This window comes from Streptopelia decaocto (genome assembly GCF_964273445.1).
Source record: "Streptopelia decaocto genome assembly, chromosome: 11".
Taxonomy (NCBI): Eukaryota; Metazoa; Chordata; class Aves; order Columbiformes; family Columbidae; genus Streptopelia; species Streptopelia decaocto.
The window spans coordinates 13,103,387-13,125,525 of NC_138666.1; the positions used below are offsets into that span (position 1 = coordinate 13,103,387).

General features: G+C 51.8%; 2 protein-coding genes across 3 annotated transcripts in view; one reads left to right on the top strand and one right to left on the bottom strand.

Annotated features, from left to right (window-relative positions):
- CSNK2A2 (casein kinase 2 alpha 2) overlaps positions 1-2,433 on the bottom strand; it is a 26,268-nt gene extending 23,835 nt beyond the window's left edge. Inside the window, exons 1-2 of one of the 2 annotated variants that reach the window (XM_082062922.1) lie at positions 2,211-2,433; positions 1,882-1,993 (exon numbers count right to left, since the gene is read on the bottom strand). In XM_082062922.1, coding sequence (XP_081919048.1) covers positions 1,882-1,993; positions 2,211-2,314 — 216 coding nt within the window. In that variant the 5' untranslated portion in view covers positions 2,315-2,433. The remainder of the gene's footprint in view (positions 1-1,881; positions 1,994-2,210) is intronic. The other variant, XM_082062921.1, reaches the window with a different exon arrangement.
- Positions 2,434-4,825: 2,392 nt separating this feature from the next.
- Positions 4,826-11,789, top strand: CFAP263 (cilia and flagella associated protein 263; the record flags this gene model as incomplete). Its single annotated transcript, XM_082062951.1, has 9 exons — positions 4,826-4,890; positions 5,339-5,465; positions 6,826-6,987; positions 8,039-8,194; positions 8,634-8,714; positions 9,208-9,363; positions 10,034-10,141; positions 10,682-10,837; positions 11,727-11,789. The coding sequence occupies 9 exons, from the start codon at positions 4,826-4,828 to the stop codon at positions 11,787-11,789; spliced, it is 1,074 nt and encodes a 357-aa protein (XP_081919077.1).
- Between the last annotated feature and the right edge of the window lie 10,350 nt (positions 11,790-22,139).

Consider the following 22,139-nt stretch of genomic DNA (forward strand, 5'->3'; position numbering starts at 1 on the left):
GGGAACTGGTGGCCACATCATCCACTTCAAATCTGGGACAATCCAGTCCCCTGCTCACAGGGCATTAAGGCAACACATTCAGGCCCCAAGGAGAAGGAGCACCCAGCTGTCCTCAGATGACTCTTGCCAGCCGACTCACAGTCCAATGCTGACAGGCTCCCTAGACATGTCAGAGTTCAGCTGCCACGGAGAGGAGCATCGCTCCAGGGAGGCTCTTTAGGCTTGGAAGAGGCCAGGAGGAAGATTTCTGATGACCTTCCTTGCAGTTTCAGCCTTTCTATGTGGGACAAGACCTAGGGTCTCAACAAACCATAGCAGCCCTGAAGAGACAGACCATCAGAGGCTCCAGAGTGGCAGGCAGATGCGCAGTTTCCCCAGCCTAACCACAAGCCATTGTGCCATAAAACCCAGCTCTGTACTGGCCACCTTTGGTTACTCTCTCATGGCAGAAATTCCTGCCTGCCCCTACTTACAAATAAACAAACAATAAACAAAACCCCACAAAAACCAAACCCACATAAAGTGTCCAAAGAAGGGGGAGGCCCAAACAGCATGCCAGAGGAACTGAGCTTGGCAAGGCCATGTGAGCCTCACCACTCTGCCCTGACGTCAGGCTCAACCACAGGGGCTCTCCCAAACAGCTCACCCGGCCACCACCTTGACCACAGCCAAAGCAGGGTGTGCGTGCCTCCTCCCAGAGGCAGACACGAGATCACACTTTGCCTAGGAGCAGTGGCTGGACAAACCATGACAAGTTCTCTGGGAAGCCACGAAAGATGCCAGCGAAGCTGGCGCAATGAGCGAGTGGGGATATCAGCGAAGACAAAGCAAGATAGCAAGACACGGTATAGGAATGGATAGAGCAAATGCCTCAAGACTGCAGCTCTGCAGAGATGTGTGTCCTAGGTAGCTGCTAGTCTTAGTGACTGCAAGGGCAGGTTAAGCTCAGACCCCCCCGCATGCTGCGGATCAACGTGTGCCAAAATTCGCACAACATCCATAGGCAGACACGAGCTCCCACGTGCTCCTGGGGAACAAGTGACAAGTGTTGTTGGTCCAACAAGTGACAGCCACAAGTGTCAGCCCAAGCCAAAACCAAAAGCACCTCAACTCCAACCTTTCATTTCTGTTTTTTTAACACCCCTGTCTACCCCCAGATCACCAACACAGATTGCCGCTAGGAGAGTTACCCCAGCTCGCTGTGAGCATGCTGCTTCGGCGCCAACCCCAGCATCCAGCCATCCCAAACTACAACCTGTTACAGCTGCATGAAGGTCCCCATGGCCTGACCGCACTTGGGCCAACACACCAGAATACACATCATTTACGCTGCCAAACTTCAGACGGCCTCCTTCAGTCTCCTCAAGTTTCCATCACATTTTTGACCTGTCTGCAGTGAAGCTCTTGTCCATGTGAGAGCCTCTAAAGGACTGAATATACAATTTTTCCTGCTTTTCTGACTGCTGAGCATCCCACAGCCTGGCTCTGAAAAGGCTGCATGCTGTCAAGAGGTTAAAAGAAGGATTCCTCCCTCCAGGCTTTGCATTCCTGTTGACATGGCAGTCCCTGGGCTGTTTCAGACAGGCACTGCCAGATACGATTTACCAAACGCAAGCAGCACATGCAATGCTGTTCAAATGTCAGGACTCACAGCGCTCCTCCAGAGGAGTTCTCAGCCCAGAGCTGTGCTGGACAGAAGAGCTGGAGACACCAAAACATCACTACAGCACATGGGACACTAAATCCATTTCCAAACCCACCATCCCAATGTCCTTAATGAGAAAACAAGAGTTTTGGGGTGAAGGAGGAGTCCTTTGGCTCTGCCAACCCACCCCGCTTCCAACCACCGCAAGCCCCTACAACCATCAACAGGACACTCACCTTGAGGATCTTCACGACGACCCTCTCGTTGTTGGTGATGTTGATGGCCTCGAAGACCTCACTGTACTTCCCTCGCCCGAGCTTTCGAACCAGCTGGTAGTCGTCCTGATTGCTGCGGGTACCAAGAGGAGAGGGGGGTGGGGAGGGGATAACTGACAGGGCAGCGGGCCGGGGAGCGGGGGAGCCTCTCCCAGCGCCCCCACCCCCCGGGGACACCCCAAAACGGGGCGGGGGGGTGGGGGGAGTGACCGGGAACCCTCCCCGTGGGCTGAGGCCCGCAGGAGGGTGGGGGGCGGCCGGGGGAAGGGGGGTCCCGCGGGGCGCTTTACCCCCAGCTCGGGACGTGCGCCTCGTAGTCCCAGTACTCGCGGCTCCTCAGGCTGTTCACCTCGGCGTACACCCGCGCCCGGCTGCCGGCGGCCGGGCCGGGCATGGCGGCGCCGGGCGGCGGCTGCAGGAGGAGGAGGAGGGCGCGGGGCCGGCGCGGGAGGCCGGCGAGGCGGGGCGCGGCGCGCAGGAGTGCGGCGGCGGCGGGCGGCGGCAGGGCCAGGCCGGAGCAGGACGGGGCGGGGCCGGCCCGGGGGCGGCGGGCGCGGGGCCCGCGCGGAGCGTGCCGAGGCCCGGGCCCGGTGCCGGCGGCAGCGGCTGCAGCCTGGGCCGGCCCCGAGCGCCGCGCAGCCAACCCGGAAAAGGCGCCGCCGCCGCCGCGAGAGGCGCCCGCCCGCCACCGCCCAGCCGCCCGCTGCGCAGCGCCCCCCAGCGGCGCGGAGGTCCATCCTTTCGGCACTCGCTCGCCGGACTGATGTCGTCACGCCTCGTCACGCTCGTCATGTCACCCCCGCCATCGCAACCGTCACTCACCCGTCAGGCCCTCGTCATCCCTCCTCAGCCGGCCACATGTCACCCGCCACGGCCCCGCCACCCAAACGCTCCCCATCCACTGTCACGCACCTAACCTCCTGCTGTCCCCATCACATGTGACTCTGACACACCCCTGTCACACCCTGTCGCATCCCTATCACACCTTGACACCCCCGTCACTCCCTCACACCCTATCACAGACCCTGTCACCTCTGCCACCCCTGTCACCCTACCTGAGCCCTGTCACACTCCTGATCAGTCCCCTGTTACACTGTCACCCCCATCACCACCTGCCACAGCCCCTGTCACAGTCCCTCGTTACCTCCTGTCACCCCATCACCTCTTGTCACCCCCAATGCGAGACCTTGGATGGAGGAAGGGCTCCCTGTTCTTCTGGAGGAACTTGACAGAACCACAGACTGGCTGAGGTTGGAGGCAGAGATGTGCTGATTCTCCTGCTGACTTCTGAAAAGCTTTCTGCAGCTGGACAGAACTATAAACTTCTTAAAATCTGCACTCCACATTCCTGCAGCTGCAAAACCTCTGGCACAACACTGCTGGACCCTCCAGAGATGCCATTCCTGCTCCCCTGGGCCACTGAGCAGCCTCTCCCCATCCTACTGAACAATGAAATACTGGCTGTCTCAGATTGGAGCATCACAAAACATGGGCCAGAGCAGAGAATGAGAGTCTGGTGTTACAATTACCCCTGCAATCTTAATCAGCCAGCTCACTCAAACACTGCTTTTAATACAACTTTTAATTCATGAACCCATGTTAAGCTTTTAATGGGATCCCTGTACAACCCTGAATGCAAAGAGCACCTCCAAGCTGTGTCACATACATGCTGTCCTGTCCTTCTTATCTCAAAATGCTTGATTGTTGGCATTGAGTTCTACATGTGATGAAGGTCCTGCAATGAGGGCTGTTCATCCCTGCACTTGATGAGGCTGGGAAGCATGGTTCCTCCCATGAACTGGATGCAGTTATAATTCAAGATGTGTTTTGAAGACAAGTTTTGACATGTTCTAGCCAGAAACAGGGCCAGCATTGCCAGGGCATTGATTTTTCTCTTGTTTGTATAATTAGGTTGATTTGCATCCCTCATCCCAGAAAAGCCGTGGGCATGCATCACCAGCCACATCATGAACTTTTGGGGCTGAGATGCACATTTAAACAGACCTGCCACCTGCTGCTGTTGGTCCTGAGCATCCAGCACAGGGAAGTCAAAGCACATGGCTGTGCCATGCTCTGGATCCAGCAACAGGGACACTTAGAAATGAAGCTCCACACTCTCACAAAGCTCCTAAAACTAGGCATGCCCGTGAGGGCAGCTGCCTTCCGGACTGGTGCTACTGTTCCCTCGTTTTTTACAGCCAGTCCATGATAAAGCAGAGCCTCTAAGAAGCAGACAGCAGCCTCACATGCAAAGAAACCCTCACCACGGTGCAGGTGCACCCTAAATGTGAGCTGGGACCCAGTATTTGCCTGCGCCCCTCCAGAGATTGTGCCACCCAGCTGATGGGCCAGACCCTGTCTGGTGTGTGTGGCAAGGAGGAGCCCAAAGGCAGGCGATGGGCACCCCTGGAGACCCCTGGGGGGCTGCCCCTTCAGCATCCCTCCCCCCGTGTCACTCCAGCCAGCCCCCACAGATGCGTTTGCACTGCATGTGCATGTGTGTGACATTGTGTGTGTGCATGTGTGTGACATTGTGTGTGCATGTGTGTTCAGATGTGTGTGCATGTGCGTTCAGATGTGTGTGCATGTGCATGCATGCGGACATGAGACCCCCATGTTTGCTTGTCCGTGTCCGTGTATCGCTGTGCCCCTGTGTCTCCCCATGCCCCCTGCTCCTGTGTCCCTGTGCGGCCACATATTCCGTGCCACCTGTCCCCCCATTCCCCCTGTCCTCATGTCCCCTGCTGTCCTGTGTCCCATGTTCCATGCTGTGTCCCATGTTCACCCGTGTCCCCATGCCCCCTGTCCCTGTGCCCCTGTATCCCCGCTGTGTTCCCACGTCGCCCCATTCCCCGCACGCCTCCCCCCGCGTCCCTGCCCGCGCCGCCGTTGCCAGGAGACGGCCATGGCGGAGCGGGCGCTGGTGTCGCTGCCGCTGCCGCAGCTCCGGGCGCAGCTGCAGGAGGCCCGGTACCGGCAGCCGGGCCGGGCTGGGGGTCCTCGGGCTGCGGGGCTCTGCTGGGAGCTGCAGAGGCCGGGCCGGGGCTGGGAGCGGCTGGGACAGGCAGGGCTGGGCGGGCCTGGGTCTTCCGGCTGCCCCCGCTCTGGGCACCATCCCCAGGTGGCGGTCCGGGTGGGATGTGGGTGCTGCCCCGCTGCGGTCAGGCTCTGGAACCAGCTGCCCGCTCTCCTGCCCCAGGCCCTGGGAGGACTCGCTGGCCCAGGCTCAGGCAGCTGCTCTGGGTCCGGGAAGGACCGGGTCTGGCTGTGGTCCTGTGTCCTAGCTGGGGTGACCTCAGACCCTCCCATCCCTTTCTGGTTGCCTGCTATGCCCTGCGGTCCCGTGTTTTGGCTCAGCTGCTCCCCAACACGGTGCTTGGCTCAGCCAAGGGCTCAGCCCAACCCTTCTCCCTCGCAGCCACACCAATGACCTGCTCCAAATAGAGGTGGAAATGTTTGAGAAATGGCACCGTAAAATGGATCCGCGCGACCCGTCACTCCGGCAGCTGCCTGAGGCACAGAGTGCCCCAGCAGAGCTTTCGCAGGTACTGCTCCAGAGCCAGGGCACCAACTGCATGGCCATGGGTACTGTTTTTTTGGGTCTGGCTGCCACCTTACTGCACAGTCATAACCCTTCCTCCCTCTGCAGCCTCTCTGACCTCCTGATCTCAGCACTCATCTGCTGGGAGGTCAGCAGGCAAGCTCCTCGGTTTGAAATTTGATTAACAAAGCCCCCAACAGCCCTCTGCACTTGGGCTTCGCAGTGGTGAGCCCTTAACCTAAACACCTGCTTGCAAAAAGGTGCTGCTGGTCTTCTAGGTGTAAGAGTTTGGGCTGCCTTGCTGTTCCTGCATGCAGCATAAAATCCAGGCTGCCTTCTCATTTCTCCTCCTTGAGCTGATGCTGTCTCTTCCGTGTGTGACAGCACTGTGTTCTCCTAAATGGCAAGTGCCAGGCAGATCTGAAATGAGTAAACCCTTCCCCAGCATAATTTGAAGTAGAATTAAATAGAGAGGCTGGTACCAAGAAAGCAGAAGACTTGCCCAAGGCCATGCCAGGTCTGTGGCAGGATGCTCTGCTCCTCTCCTGCCTCCTGGGGAAGTTCACATGGGCTCAGACCTGTGTGCATCCACATTCGGGCACCTCGGCTTAGTGTGCTGCTCTTTTCCTTCTTACTTGAGCTATGAACAAGCTTTTGGTGCAGATTTTTACCTGCTGGCCCTAATGTCACTTTTCACCAGAGACACAATGAACAGAAGCTGTAGATCCTTTGTGATAGAACTCCTTCCAGCCAGTGTCCTGCACTGGGTTTTGGCATCTGCCTGAGTCCGAAGTAGCCACTTTCTGGTTAGTCCCAGACTGAGCCCTTAGAAACTTTGCCTTTGTCCAGGTGGGCACTTGCCCTGTGCAGAGCAGTGCCTGCCTCGCTATGTCCCCACGGCACTGGGAACTGCTCCCGAATGGTGTCAGCTCTTCTGAGAACATACTCCAGCCTGCCCATTCTGCAGCAAGCTCAGGTCCTCACGGCATCTGACCCAGGCAGTGGTAGGAGACCCCATCGGTCCTAAACAACAATTAGCGTCTGCCCTAAAAAGAGGTGTTTTACCTGCCCAGATGAAGCTGTCACATTGGCTTTAACCTCTATCTCTGAATTTGCCTGTTGAATTGAGCGGAAAGTGCTCATGTAGGAGGGTTTTGTGGGTGGATGTGAGGACAGATGGGGTCAGCCCAGGTGTGGCCCTGAGTTACCTCTGCTTTGGAGAGGCCTCCTTGTCCTTGTTGTAAGCTGGAATCCCTCTAATGGGACCATTGAGATTATTTTCTGTTTGAATATAGGAAAATGCAGCAACAGTTGGCCAGTGCTGGCTTTCTAATGGCATCTGCACTGTTCCTTGATTGTTGCAGACACGTGGCAGGCACAAATCCAGGTTGTATAGTGCATCAGACTCTGTTGTAAGCCTGACAGTGGATCAGAAATGTGAGCTGGCTGAGCGGGAGCTGGCTGACGTGAAGGATGAGATCCAGAGGATGAAAGAGGACACGGAGCAGGCCCTGAAGAACCTCGAGGTATGGCTCTCCAGGACCCCTACGATCACCAAGGTGTCAAACAGTCTTGTTACTTTTCACACATCTTTCAACACGCCATCCCTCAGGCAGCAAAACAGACTTGCTTGGTGAGGGCTGTTCATAGCAGAGCATTGCTGTGAGTGGTCCTGAGTTGAGAGTGGGAGCCAGAACTGTACTCTCACTTCACACCTTTCTTGAAGCCAAATTTTCCAACAGAGATCAAAGGTGCCCGGTCTCTAAAGATGGATCTCATTATGGCAAGAACTAATAATAATAGAGACGAGGGGAATATTTTTAGGCAGAGAATCTCAGATCTGCCATGTGAGATGCAGAAGTCAACACTCGAAAGAAAAATCTCCTTTTTGTCAGCTTCTTGAAGGTGTGCCCTTTGTGCCAGACATATTTTTCATTCAAGCAGCTCCCAGAAGCTTCTCGATTTGTCTGGGCCCCATGCAGTCATCTCCAGGGTCTGCCTTTCTGCTGTCTCTGGGATTTCTTCAGAGCATGCTCCAAGTCTTCATAACTGCATTCCTGCCACAGGCTCCTTGTGGCTGCGTCACCATCTCTGCCTTCCCTGTGCTGACTGCCAAGACCTCCTCCTAGCCAAGCTGCTCGGGAGCTTTTGGGGAAGGGGGGACTGCTGCATTCAGTTCAGAGCAGTGATGCTGCCTCCAGTGGCCAGGAGCAGGCAACCTGTCCCTCTCATGTGGCCACAGGGCATATGCAGTAAACAAAGGATGGTAATTTGTCTTGTGTTGGCTTAGTCAGACTGGCAATGTTTGTAGGTCAGGCTGGAGTGACAGATGTTGAAACTCGGGCACGTGAGACATTTTTTTCTTGTTCTTTTTTGATTCAGTGAAGTAGCAGCACTGCATGAGCCTGCACCATGTGCCCTGGGCTGCACAGAATGAAACTCAGTGCTCCCACAGGAGAAATGCTAGTAATGTGAGCAGAGAGCATGCCTGGTCCTTATCTGCGCTCTCTATACCCAAAGCTGCTTGAATAAGGGAAGTTAGCACTTCTTGACTGTTACGTGACTTTACTTTTACAGGCAGTCATTGAAGAAGCAGATGTTTGGCGTACTGATGTTAAGCAAGCCATCATTGACTTCGAGAAAGACATCTTTGGCACCACCTCCGGCAAGAAAGGGCATGTCCTAGATACCGAGAAGCTGCTGAGATACATGGGGGAGAAGAATCGGCAGAGGGTCAGTGCATCACAGCAAATTTAGAGGCTGGTCTGTTGTCTGACAAGTATGTTGGTTAGGGAAAATCCTGGTTCCCATACTCTGGTGTGGCCTCCATCATATTTTCAGACTGTCCTAGCAAGTCTGTTTGGACAGCCCTTGTCACACTTGTCAGTTGGTGACTAGCTGAGGTGCTCACCAGCCTGCTGAACTGCAGCACAGCTGTGAGCACAGACCATGCAGGGCTCTTAGTGGCACCTGGGAAAGTGCATGGCCATGCCCTCACATTTGGGGCAGGGTGACACTGGGCAGCATTTCTCTCTGGGCTCCTTTCTAAGCCAGCAGTGAATGCTGAAGTGTGGATGAGATGAATGGGAATTGCATTGTAAGGAGTGGGGTCTGGGTGTTCTTTCTCCTCCCAGGCTCTGCTGTTCCATTATAACCTGCTGTCTTTCCTCAGGATCTGCTGAGAGAGAAGTTTCACTTAAAAAATTATTTGCTCAAGGGTTTCAAGAAGAAGCTGCAGCAGCAGCTCAGGCAGGTACGTGTGGGAATTGAAGAGAAGCACTGACTAGATGGCCCCTTGCACAATGGAAGGAGTACAGCCCAGTGCAGATGCAATGCCTGCTCTGTGTAGAGTTGCATGGTCCTCTTCCTCCTCCTCTTCCTCCTGTGCTCCTGGCCTTGCTGCCTTTATCAAAGGGCACTGTCGTCTTCCCAGGTTCAGCCCTGGCACATTTCTGCATGCATAGGATGAGACCAGAAGTCTCACAGAGTGCAAGCTGGCAGATCTCTTTGTGCCCTTCGTGCCCTGGAAAAGATGTATGGTGGATCAGAGCAGTTCCCTGGGAACTGCACTGCCCTGCCTGGAACCTCCAAGCTGGGACACAGAGCCCTGGCATTTCTCCCCAAAAGCCAGGTTTGCAGTCAGGCTGAAGACCTTGTTCTTCAGGTCTGCCTTCCCCACAGAACAAAGCCCTCTCACTTAGGACACAGGTCAGGAACCTACAGCTCTGCTTCCTTGGGGTTTGCAGAAGCAGCAGATGGGAGATACACTCCGTGAGGTGCATATGCAGCAGTTGCAGGTTAGAAGTGCCCAGTACCACGAGAAGATTGAGGAGAAGAATGAGGATCTGCTGCAACTAAAACTGACCGCAGCAAAGACTGTCCAAGTCCTCAACTCCTGTAAAGTAAGTGAATGTCCCAGCACCTCCATTTTGACTTTCTTCTGTTTCTGAGGGTCACACATGAGCTCCTGCATCCTTCCTTTTCTCATTCAGAGGAGAACAAACACCTCTCTGCCTTCCCACTGACTTAGCAGTTTGGTTGGGTGGTTTGCCCAACACACCAAGGGGAGTATGCCCTCATTTGTGTTTGGCTGCAGCCTGACATTGGGGTTCATGGTTTGCAGCATGGTTATTTTACACCCCAGGGAAAAATTCCTGTAGGAAAGAGCTTTGTTGCTGACTTGCACAGTTTTTTACATAACCTGTGACATTTGAAAAGATGTCACAAGCTGCAGCCATCACTGAGTCTCTGCCCTTATCAGTGAAAAGTGCTTCTCAGCTGGGTGTATTTATTTACTTCTCCCCAATTAGCCATTCTGCCTGGGTCAGTCCTAAACCCCAGCTGCTGTGCTGTGGGCTGTGCTGTGACACAGAGGACGTAACAAAGCAGTAGCTGCATGACCAGGACATGATGCTGCCTTCTGCAGGGGACAAGTGGTGACGCAGAGCTCCCTTGGAAGCAGAGCTCCCTCACTGCCAGCTGAGACCAAGCTGGAGGAGAAGAGGGGTGGCTTTGCAAGTGGCTGGGAGCTGCCACTGCACTCGCTGATGCTGTCCTGCTCTCCTGTTCCAGAAGAAGCTGCAGGATGCCATGGCAACATCCACATCTCTGAAGAAAGACATCTCCCAGAGGAAGGTGCTTCTGGGGAAACTTGAAAGAGAAGCTGCTCTGGTGGAGGAGGTAAGAGAAGCTCTGAGACTTCACTGGGGAGTACTCTTTTGAGGCACTTTTTGTGATATGTTGGCTACTGATGCCCTTTTGAGGCCCAGCAATTAGCTGTGTGCTTTTCTGGGTCTGAGCAAGTCCTGGGGCTCCTGCAGGTGCCAGTGAGCACAGCAGGTTTGCAGAACAGGCCATGTTGTGGATTTTGGCCCTAGCTCCACAGGGACCTGCCACTGGCTTCTTGAAATTGTGTTTCCTTCAACTTTTCATTAGCAGTGTGCTCCCAAAGGAGAAGTGGCACTGCTGTCATGCCAGTCTGGGGACATATAGACTGGTGGGGATACCACAACTTTGGGAGATGGGTTCAAGGGGCTCCCTTGCAGTGCTGCCTGGCAGGGATGGAGGCATCTGCTGCAGGTGGATGCATTCCCCTGCTCCCCTGCACTGTCAGAGGTTTAATTTATTCTGCCTGCCGGCTTCCCTGGAGGACTGGCCACCAGCCGACAGAGGGACATTTCCCTCTGATCTCCTTCCTCTCTGTCCCTGTTCCTTTGGCAGCAACGAGCTGAAGCTGAGAGCGTGAATCGGCAGCTGCAAAAGCAGCTCTTGGACTACAATGTCCCCTCTGTGATGAGTTATGTGCAGAAGAAAATGTCTGTTACTGACCTTGAAAAGAGCATCAAGACTTGGCAGAGGAAGGTGGCGGTTGCTGAGGTGAGACCGGGCTGGGTGTGTGGGGGCCTGAATCTGTGCCAGCTGGGTGCTGGGTCCTGGTGGAGCCGTGTCTGTGCCACTCTGGGAACCGTGGTGTTCGCTCCTGACCTGCTGGGGAGCCGTGCCAGAGTTCTGCCATGGCACCGGGGCAGTGGAGGCAGCAGGATGTGTCTGCACCTTGCCCTGTGCAAGATGCCTGTGTGCACAGCAGTGTGGGGAGAGAAGTGGCTGGTGTGGATGGGACAGATAATGTGCTCCTGTACTTTGACAGCCTGCTCATCCTCGAGCAGAGATGGGCTTTGCTGTGGCTGGGATGGGGAAAGCTCTGAGCTTGTGACTGTGCAGCATTTAGCCCCCCAGCACACCAGTCTACAATGAATGGGGCTTATTATGTGGTCCAACCTTTCTCAGAGGCCAGAACTGTGTGGATTCGTGCTTGACACATCAGCATCAGTGCTGTAAGTTCAGAAACAGGGGTCTGACTGTGGCTACCCCAGAGCTGGTGGGCAGCCTGCCTGCAGGCCTGTCTTTGCACAAGCAGATCCCTTCTCACGAGCTGTTGGGAGACAAAACTGCTTTCTTGCTGGCCCCTCTGTGGCAGAGCATGTCCAACACCTATGCTGCCATGCAAAGGACTGTGTTTCTATACGGTGCTGTTGTGTGGGGTCTCCAGTCTTCCTGTGGCATTCAGGGGATTAACCAAAGCTGCAGGAGCTCTCCTCAGCATGCCACAGCGAGCACCGACCTCAGGTGGGAGCAGGGGGGCATGAAGGGACAAGCAATACAGCAGCTCAGGCCAGGCTGTTATAGATTCCAGCCTTGCAGCTTTCTCTACAACATATCACTGCTGTCTGGACATATTAAGGCCTTCTTCTTTCTCCTCTTGCAGATGTCCTTGCAAAGGTACCGCAGAGCATGGAACCAAGTCAAGATGTCTGGTAACCAGTGCTAGGCTTGTCTGATGCTGCAAGGCAGGCAGTGGAAGCTGCAGAAGGAGCCAGCCCTGTGAGGAAGTTTTTCTGTCAAGTGGGAAAATGCAGCACCCTGCAAGCTGCAGTGAGATTAAACGAATTCTGCTGAAATGATAAAGAAACTCACGGCTTTGTTGTGAGGCCATCTCTTTGGTCTGTCCCAGCATGTGCTGACTTCCATCAGGCTCTGCTGCCTGGCCCGTCCGCAGGCCCTGCTAGGTCAGCCAGCTCTGCTCTGGGTGCTCCCGCTCCCTCCATCACCACAGGCAGTTATTCTCTGGTGATCAAATCTGACATGTTCACAGGAACTGTCCTTTCTCTCTAGGCAAGCCCTTGTGATCACTTAGTGCAGGAGGAACCAGAGGGGGTTCCCTGGGAGATGTGGGAGTTCAGCATCTCCAAGTGTGCACAGACGACAGAAGAGACCGGAGCAGTGTGAGCATATAGGGCAAATAATTTCAACATGGCATGCACGAACCAAGCAGGCTTTCTGATCACTAAGGGATACATCATTTACCTAAAGAAACAGAACAGCAAGAATGGAGCAGCTACTCGTTTCCCAAGCACCTGGGGCAAGTGTAAGTGTCCCTTGAAGATGGGAAGCATTTTCCCACTGCAGGAGTTATAAATCGTCTCAGATGGGCCAGCCTCAGATGAGTTCAGTTCTGCTTTCCCTTTTTGGGGTTGAAACCAACTTCCTGAAACATCCCCACTGCTTCTCTGGAAGCCTCTTCCCACTTTTTGGGTGGAGCCTGCAGATCAGCTTGTGCCCTGGGGAATGCGGGAAGTCCTGTCCTTAGTGGTGGCCACGATCTAGTCGCTGTAGTAGGACACTGGGGTGTACAGGAACAGTCCATAGCATCTCACGCTGCCCACACTGAAAATGCCTTTCAGGACCCATTTCTCAGTCTCTCTAACCTGCCACATGACAGAGTTACCAGCATCACCCTTTTGAAAGACAGAAAACGCAGGTTTGCGTCTCAGCAGTGTCCCTCATGCTATTGCACATAGCAGCTGTGGACTTCACTGGGGTGAGAGCAGGGCAGATCACAGCAGGTCAGTCCTTTATCATCACTGGCAGCAAAGCACCACTGAATCAGGGGGCTGGATGCCCTTGAGCTGATGATGCCCTGTGAGCTCCACATGAAATGACCAGCATTGTTGCCTGTGACTGCCTGTGCCCACCTGTGCCCACATCAGTCCAGCCCATGCCTGATCCTTTGGTATGTACCACAAGGAACCCCTCTTGGTTTTGTGTCCCAAGCATCTTTGATCACACCAAAGGCCTTTGGAGACTCTGACAGTAGCAGAGGTCCAGGGACCAGAAGCCGTGCCCACAGGCCTGCAGGGAGACAGTAATCCCCCAGCTCATGCAGAGGGGGCTGTCACACGTTCAGACAGTCTCCCACGCCTGCTATTTTCCAGCTCCATGGAAGGGATCTTTTCCTGTTAGGCCTGAGCTGGAGAAGCCCAGCAGGTGTTTTGGCTGGTCTCCCAGCCTGGAGTCAGAGACGAGCGGAACAGGGAGGACGTGGTTTGGCTAAATAACTGCCCAGCCTGGGTTGGCGCTGTGCCCCTTACCAAACAGCCTGCCACCCTTTCGGCATCCTGTGGCTGCAGCATGTGGTTGCAGCCACCCTTTTCAGTGGGCAGGGATCCACATCCACCACGGAGAGCATCCTCAGGAAGTCACTGCAGCACTTTCCCCTGCCTGGCCCAGGGACCACCTGTGGCTCTGGGCAACCCCTGGCCTCCAAAAACCAGAAATGGGTGACCAGTGAGTGCTTCTTTCTCCCAGGACAAGCCCTGTTCCCCTTCCTCCCATTGGGGCTGCTGGCAGGAGGGAGCGAGCAGGCAGCTGGTGTGGTGGCTGCAGGTGCACATGCCCTGACCAACGCCTTAGGTGCCCTCTGGGGGTACTGGGGATAAGGACAGAGGAGGGGAAGGGAAATGGTGCTGGGAGAGCACTGGAGAGAAATCCAGGTTAGAGTGCTTGTTTAAACCTGTGTACAGACCAGGGCAGCACCAGCTGGACTGACTTAGAATCATAGAATAGTTTGGTTTGGAAGGGACTTTCTAAGGTCATCTAGTCCACACACCCCACAATGAGCAGGGATTTCTTCTCAGTATTTGAATACATGTTTATTATATGCAGAATTAGTAAGGGCAGGGTCCACATCATGGCATGTTTATTACAGGGATATCCCAGGGAAACCGCAGATGGCTTTTTCGTGGTTGTCTTCTTCTCCCTAGATATAGCCAGTCCTGCATGTGGCAAAGTCAGTCGTCTCCCTCTGTTCCTGCAATAACTCTGTTAGCGCTTATCTGTCCCACTGAGAAGGGCCTTTCGTGCTTATTATCCCTGGCTCTTGTGACGTTGTGTTTGAAATGCCATGGGCATCAGCTGGGAGGCAGCTGATGATCCCAAGGCCTGTTTGTAGTTGATTTGTGCCAGAAGGGACCTCTTAACCCTGCAAGAGCCAGGAAAACGTCTCTAAGAGGTGGGTTTCACCCTGCCCTCCCCATGGGGATGCCACTCCAAGGCTGATCCCCAATATACAGCTGGGCTGTTCCAATGTGATGCCAGTGTCACTGCAAACAGGATGTTTCCGAAGGTGACACTGGCAGCTGCCAGTGACACTGCCTGAGCCTGGCACCTGACTCACTGTGAGCACAACTTGACTTATTTCCTTTTGTCTTGATCCACAGAGGTCAAAACCAACCTTCATGAGACCAGGTGCTGCTGGAACCATGACCAACCCATGTCCCTGACCCATGGGCTGTGGGTCGCCCAGTGTGGTGACACCAGTCCCTTCCTGCTTTGCAGGTCTCAGAGCTCAGCGTTGCCAAAGCAGTGTGACCCCCACAACAGCTCTCACGGGCAGCACGGAACGCTCGGTGAGGCCAGCCCGAGCCCAGAGGACCAGCTGCCTCCGTACCATCGCTGCTGGAGGTGGGCACCTCTTGCGAGGAACCGCAGCCTCCCAGCAGCCTGGCCACAACCTCAGAACTAATGAGTTTTAAGCCCCGTGGTTAACGAAGCCAGCCTGACTCTGCAGGGAGACAGTGCCCAGAGCTCCCTGCCAGCTCTGCCCACAGCGAGCTGAACACAGCGCTTCTGTGAGCTCACACAAAGCCTTCCTTGTGCAGCAGGGGATCCAGCCAAACAAGTGAGCTCCTTGGCTGCATGTCTCCTGGCGCTCCATAATTTGTATTATTTGTTGGATTGTTCCCACTACCAAGGAAAATTTAACAAGTTAGAGCATCTGATAAAAATCTACTGACCACAGTAAAACACCGACCCAGACATCCCAGTCTGTATAGCACAATGTTCGCAGCCTTTGAGACACATTCATTCAGTTTACCACCTAGAAAAACAAATGCTGAACGGTACTTGCAACACTGCCAGTGCAAAGGCTTTGATTAACGCTCGTGTTACTAAAGTGCAGTGAGATGTTTGAGAGCCCAGTTCCCTGATGTGCAATTACATGTCTCTTAAGTCATCTCCTTGGCATTTTATGGAATCATAGAATTGTTCAGGTTGGAGAAGACCTTTAAGATCATCAAGTCCAACTGTTAGCCTAACACTGCCGAGTCCACCTCTAAACCGTATCCCTGATGCCACACCTACACACCTTTTAAATAAATAATTTTTTTTGTGCCTTTCCTTTTGTGTTTCCAGATCACACTGCTGCCCATGCTGCTGGCCTTGGCACTAGGGTCTTGACTCCTGGTGACAGCCCTTCTGGCCAGGTGCCCAGCATGACCAATGCACCTTGTCTTTGCTGAGGAACTCTATGAGAAAACAACTTTTGGCCATTGGTGCCTTCAAGTCTTATAGGATTTGTCTCCAAGGCAAGACTTGAACTATCTGTGAGTAATCCTGTAAGACTTCCAGTGCTGTGATGATGGTTTTGGTTCTGTGCTGGTGGCAGCAGCTGCAGCGGAGGCTCCCATGGCGAAGGCGTGCACAGCCTGGGTGGGTCACGGACCAGCACACATGACAGAGTGTACCAGCGTGTTCCTCTTGGTTCAATTTTTTCCAGCAAATAGCAAGCACATATGAGCCAACCCATCAAACACCCAGAGATGATGGTGTTTCCCATCCTCAGAGAAGGTGGCCTGGGACTGTGCAGCCAGTGGTGAATGACTCCAGGCAAGTAGAGCGGTTGCGCAGATCTGCTGCACGGCTTAGCCAGCTCCATGGCTTGAGTACATCTCTGAATGGGAACTTCACTTTTTTTTAAATCAAAGAGCACATGGAGACCGTTGAGGGCAAGTAGAGGGAAAATAGGTTCTGGCCAGGTCAGAGGACAAAGAGTCTCCAAGCTGAGTCCTTCCAGCAGTGGATGATGTTGTAGTCCTGGAAGTACAGCAACACAGCTGGAGGAGGGCCCAGGTCCAGGCTGATCGCACACGAGCACGTTACTATAGGAGCCACCAAAAAAGCCATTTCCACAGGCAGGGCAGTGGGATCTGTTAGGAAAAGCAAACAGCAGTTACTAGCAGAAGTCTGGTCAGTCAGTAACGCCATCCTCTGAGGGATGTGCATGCCCTTAACTGGAGGACAGATCCATACTGAATTAGCTTTTCTATTACAAGGATGATGACTCAATTTATTTCTAAAGGGTGCCCTTGCCAAAGGGCTCTGTGTCTGTGTGCTTCATGATAAAACAATTAAAAACCCCACTAATGCTAAAATCTTACCAGGCTAGTGCAGAAAGGCAAAAGTAAGTTAGGTCTTTCCCTTCCCACAGAGCCAGGAGCTGCCAAATTTACACGCATCGTGGGAATGGAAAGAGTTTAAAATTATTTTTAAAGGCTGGAAGAGATTAGATGGAAAGGATTACAGGTGATTACAGGTTTTGCACTCAGAAATCATCACTGTTTGACAGATCGTTACACTGAGAAAATCTGCCCTGGGACAATGCTCAAAAGCTTTCAAATTAGTGGCAGGCTCGTTGCGGATTGGGTAACCTAGTCCACCCTCACTGAGCTGGTTACAAAACCCTTCCAGCTCTGGTCTCACCCACTGAGACTGGAAGTTCAGGTACAAATGGCTCAAAGCACTGATTTATGTTTTCTCACCTCTCTGGTGGCTCTAGATTCTAGGCAAAGCCTCCAGAGAATGAGCAGGTGCTTTCCTGATGGACTTACGAACAAGTGATGCTGGATGCTTGGCTGGTTTTAGTGACAGAAATGAAGGATGCTCTTTGCGACACATCAGGGATTACACTGCCATGCAGCACTCCATCCTGAAACTGATCCTTCGCAGTCTTGCCCATTTTATTCATGTCAGAAAATTAAAATCGATAATTTTAACTGCCAGCCAAAAATGTGCAATCTTTGTGCTTTAATTGTTAAATATAATTAAAATAACAGTAGCAAGAGCTCTGTGATCAGTGCCCTGATGGATTTATGTTTGCTGGCAGATTCTTCATTTTAATGTCAGTCTTCCCATACCTGAAGCAGCATAGCAGTAAACATCCCAAATTGGAACATCGTCAGTGAGATGGCAATTATATACTGGAAAAGACAAGATCAAGAGTCTGACATGCACTGTCATGTGTGATCATGTCTTGTATTGGCTCGTACAACAGCAGGTGAGGTGTAGCTGAGTAAGGAGGAAGGACCCAGTACTAGTGGGACTTCATAGACAGGTTTTCTTCACACTGGAGTGAAACTTCAGTTAAAAGGAATTAAAAAGGGAAAGAAAACCTTGAGATACACAGTTTCTGACAGGCCACCAGTCTATGGCGCTGCTCCCACTGAGTGGAGCGAAACTGAGCTGGCCAGTCACGATGTCTGTCCTTTGTTCATCTGTTTTTCTGAGGGTCTGATCACCTCAGTCTAAATGGCAAGGATCAAGAGTACACTAAGAGAAGTCTCCTTAACACTTCACTTCCTGACTTGGGTTGGGGCTTCCCAGGGCTTCCCCAGAGCGATAGCTGGAGGTCAGAAATCAGTGATCTTGGTTTAAGTGATGGTGTAATCTGTGCTACAGATTCTTCTATCCTAGGAGAAGATGCTATGCAGGCTGATGGCTCTTCCAGTTTCTGCCTTCATCCCTGTCTACACCCAGCTATCCTGCCTCATTGATATGAGGATATGAGAGCTCACTACATTTTCTTGTGTGACATATCCTTAATCCCTGTGGGAACCGAGCTGTTCTATCACCTGGCACAGCCTATTCACATTTGCTGAATTGCTGCAGTGCCACTTTCTTCCAGGCATACTTACCTTTTAACTGACCCCATGTTGCTTCCCAGACACTGTTTCTTAGGTCCTGGGAAACTAACAATCTTTTTCAAAAATCAGCTAAAGGTCTCTTCTCTAACCATTGAAATTCCTAGCTTAATCCAAAGCTCACTTTGAACTCCAGCTAGCAGATTGTCAGCATGGGCAGAAGGTCAGGAACTGCAAGCACTCAAGCTACTAATGCAGTGGGGACCCGGCCACTCAGCACTGCTAAGACAAGCATGCTGGAGTGCTAATCTAATCAGTTCATGAAGCTTGAGTGTTATTTTGCAATGTGACTCCTCTCACTGGAACTCACATCAGTATTTAAAACCATTTGCTAGCTAACTTGCAATCCCACACCTTATTCCTTCGGTCTACATGCACAAAGCACCCAGCTTAGGTTGGGATCTGTAGGCAACTAGAACAAATCTCAAAATCTTAGTTGTTTCACGTATGTTTATGTGAACGAGGGGTCATGGATGTGACCAAGACGGCTGCTTCTGTGACCTACCTTGCAGAAACATGCAGAGAAGGAACGCAGCCAGCCGGGCCTGCTGCTTGTCACAACCGTTGGGCAGCCAGGGCTTGTAGACGTGTCTGTATACAGAGCACAGAAAAATGGGAAGGTGCTTGATGAATTGTTCCCAGTGCCCTGCTAGTCATTAACACCAGGATTAATCGTACAGAGCAAGATAACGCGGTTTGTATCAATCAGCCCACCAAAGCCAGAGGAGTTGCTTCAAACACACACAAAAATGAGTGAGGAGAGCATCTTGCAGAAGGGCTAAGGTGACTTGTGGAAACATGGGTCATTTCTAAGACCTAGGCATTGAGTGATGGAGCCGGGGAGGCGGCTGCGCTGAACTGCTGCCCGAAACCAAGTCTAAACCTTCACACACTGCACAGACCCATGTGCTTCAATACAAGATCCATTTTAACCCCTCCTTTGCATCTCAAGTTCCGCACACATCAGAAATCTATTCATGCAGGAGGACAAGAACTTAAAAAATGGAGTTAGACCCTCTGTCCACACTGAGAGCACTGAAAACAAGCAGCTTGCTTCTGGTTTTCAAGAGTGTTGAGTACTTACTGGATGGCATGAAAGTATCTGAGGCCATTTATTTGGCTTCAGATTTATTTGCCTCAGGAGTCTGATTTTATGAACTACATTTTTAAGCTTAGCAAAAGCTCTTATCACCAAGAGGTTGACATGAGGGTACTCCACAAAATGCTTGTGACTTTGTAGGGGGTGAGTCATTCTTAGAGTATCACAGATGCTGCCAGTCCTGACCTGCTCACTTAAAAGGCTCGGTATTTGCACTGCTGCCTTTTCAGCGCTGCTCGAGCAGGGAAACGGCAGCAATCCTGACTTGTGTAACCACTTGCCAGCTGTCACCCAGTGACAGGTGACCGTGTCTCTCTCCTGAAGTCTTTTGGGCTAAAACACATGATCATTCTTTACCATTCTGAATCTGCATGTGACAATGAACAGCCTCCCAGAGGCACAGAGGGAAGGAAACATATTCTGGCTATTTATAGATGTAAATAGGTTCCAGTTCCCAGCTGAAATATTAAGCAGTGGTTTGGAATCTGCCTCCTTACTAGACAGCTCCTGGAGATGCTCACAGCCTGGGCTTCCTTGACCTTCCCAAGATTTTGGGGTGGAAGAGCAGAGCTGGTGATGTAAGATGTATCCCCAGACGGGGAATACTAACTCCTGCCTGTGGTTTCCTGCAGTGGGACTCCCCTTTTTGATCCCTCCTTAGAGAAGGGCCAAGATCTGTACTACTGGGGCTACAGTGCTATATCTGAAGAACTTGTTCCGAGCAGTACAAACCACATGCTTACAGAAACTTTGACACTTTTAAATTAACAAAGTTATTTCATTTCTGTCAGCATTCTGCTGTTTCTTTGAGACTATGCTAAAGTGAAAAGCTTGCTCATTAATTACTTCAAATGACAGGGTTTAATTACAGTGCCTCCAAGTTAAACTTCAAGCCAGCCAAACTTTCAGAGCCATACCGGAGACAGACAGACATATGCACAGCAAGTTAATCCCCCCCCAAATTATGATGATTAATGTTATTGATTTCCCAGCAGTGGTATTTCATCTTTCAAACACAAAGCACATTAACTGGAGTGTGTAGAAGTCAGTGTCATACCTGTTTACCCATTCATGGGCTGGGGTGTTCCCCCTGGACCACAACTGCAAGAGTGAGTCTGCATTCCTGCATGAAGAGGAGGAGTAAAACCAGGCTTCGTTACATAGCCCCAGAGAAAACACCCCCCCATCCTGCTGGATGGACATCCTTCCCATGGGTGAGGTAAAGGCGTGTTAAAAATCAAATTGCCTGTGGGCTGGTTATCACGGCACAGCTGGAAATCCTCCTGTAAGTGTGCTGGGTTCCCGGCCACCCTGGAAGTCAGAAATGAAGGCAATACTTGCAAACCATGCCAATTCAGATGTCAGTGTTCCCACAGCAGTATCCCATATTTTTCCAGATTTAGAGCTTAAAGACCATGACCTCAAACACAAGATAACAGCTACAGTGCTGATGTGATAAATCACCTAACTTAAAGCTGATAAATCATTTTTGGCCCTTGTCAGCTGTGAAGGTGTTATCAGCCTTCATTATGAAAGTCCTGAGTACCAAGAGAAGGCCCCTAAAAACTGGCAGCTTTAGATTTCAGCAAAATCGGGTGCTGGAGAGTGCTACAGAGATGAGCTGCCAGCTGTAGGTGTTTCCCAGGAGGACAAAAGGAATCACCGCTCCGCAGCCCCCACACCTGCCTGACGGCACATCTGACCCAGGATGCACATTCGGCAACGTCGCTGCAAACGCAACCTCAGGCTGAAGGTTTTGGAGTCTGTAATTTAAATGGCACCAGCCCTGGTTTCCCTCTCAAAGCGGTGGCAGCCTGAGAGAACCGGGATGGTTGATCAGTCAAGGTGAGAAGCGTCTGCTGGATCAGAGGTACCAGCACATGCTGCCTTGTCATTGCCCCAGTGTAAAAGTTTCATCTTCCCGATGGTGCTTTCAGCAGTGAAAGAGGATGAGGCATAAGGACAAACAATCTCCTGATTACACTCTGGGGACTGTAACCTTGCTGTTCTCTTAGATGCTGTGTCTGTATCAGAAACTTACGTGTAATTTATACTGTCTTAATAATTAACAGTCAGGATTTGGAAGACTGTGGCATGTTTTCATCTTGCAATGTTTACTGGCTTCCTTAAAGCCCCAGCTCCAGAGACATTTTTCGGTACGGGGAAAAAAAAACTTAGTTCTTTTTGAAAACTTAAAAATTGTCAAGAATTAGACATCAGAAGAATATTAAAAAAAGAAAAAATTAGGACCTCCTGAAAAAAAATATTTGTAACTTCTAAGCCAGGTTCGTGACTTTTAGGGCCCAATACATTATTTTCTAAAATATATTGTTGTTAGAGCTGTAATTTAGCTCATAAAAATGTTTATTGTCCTAGGGATAATAACGCATCCTGGGGTTAATAGATTCTGTAACCTGCTTTGTTTTGGTTATTTTTAAAGTCAGTCCTTGGCAGGCAGCTGGCGAGCACTTTATTAGCGAACGTCCCCAGAGAGCAGACACTCTAACACTTGATATGTTTTTGGCTTAGAGGATATGGCAAGGACACAAAGCTCCCCACTGCACCTTGGAAAACGAGGGAACAGCAATGACAGAGCCCAAAACGCGCTGTGCAGCATCGCAGTGACTCGTGCTGCCTCGGCAGACCCGTGCTGGGTCTGTCCTGTACCACTGCCACCTGCACCCTGCCCTGACATGTCACCTGCTGCATGCCGAGACGGGGCTTACTTTTCATATAATGTAATACTACAATATCAACATTAAGTATTAACAAGTTTGAATGCGTTTTACATTTTATTTGAATGATGCTTGAAAGCAAAGGGCTGTATTCTTGACTAATGTAACACTACTTGAGAGGTTAAAATCAGCTTCACTAACATCATGTCTTATAAAAATATCCATATATATGTATATATCAGATCAAACCCCATTCCTTTAGTGCACTGGAGATCCTGTTTCCCTTTTAGGCCAATACTTGTTCCTGTTCT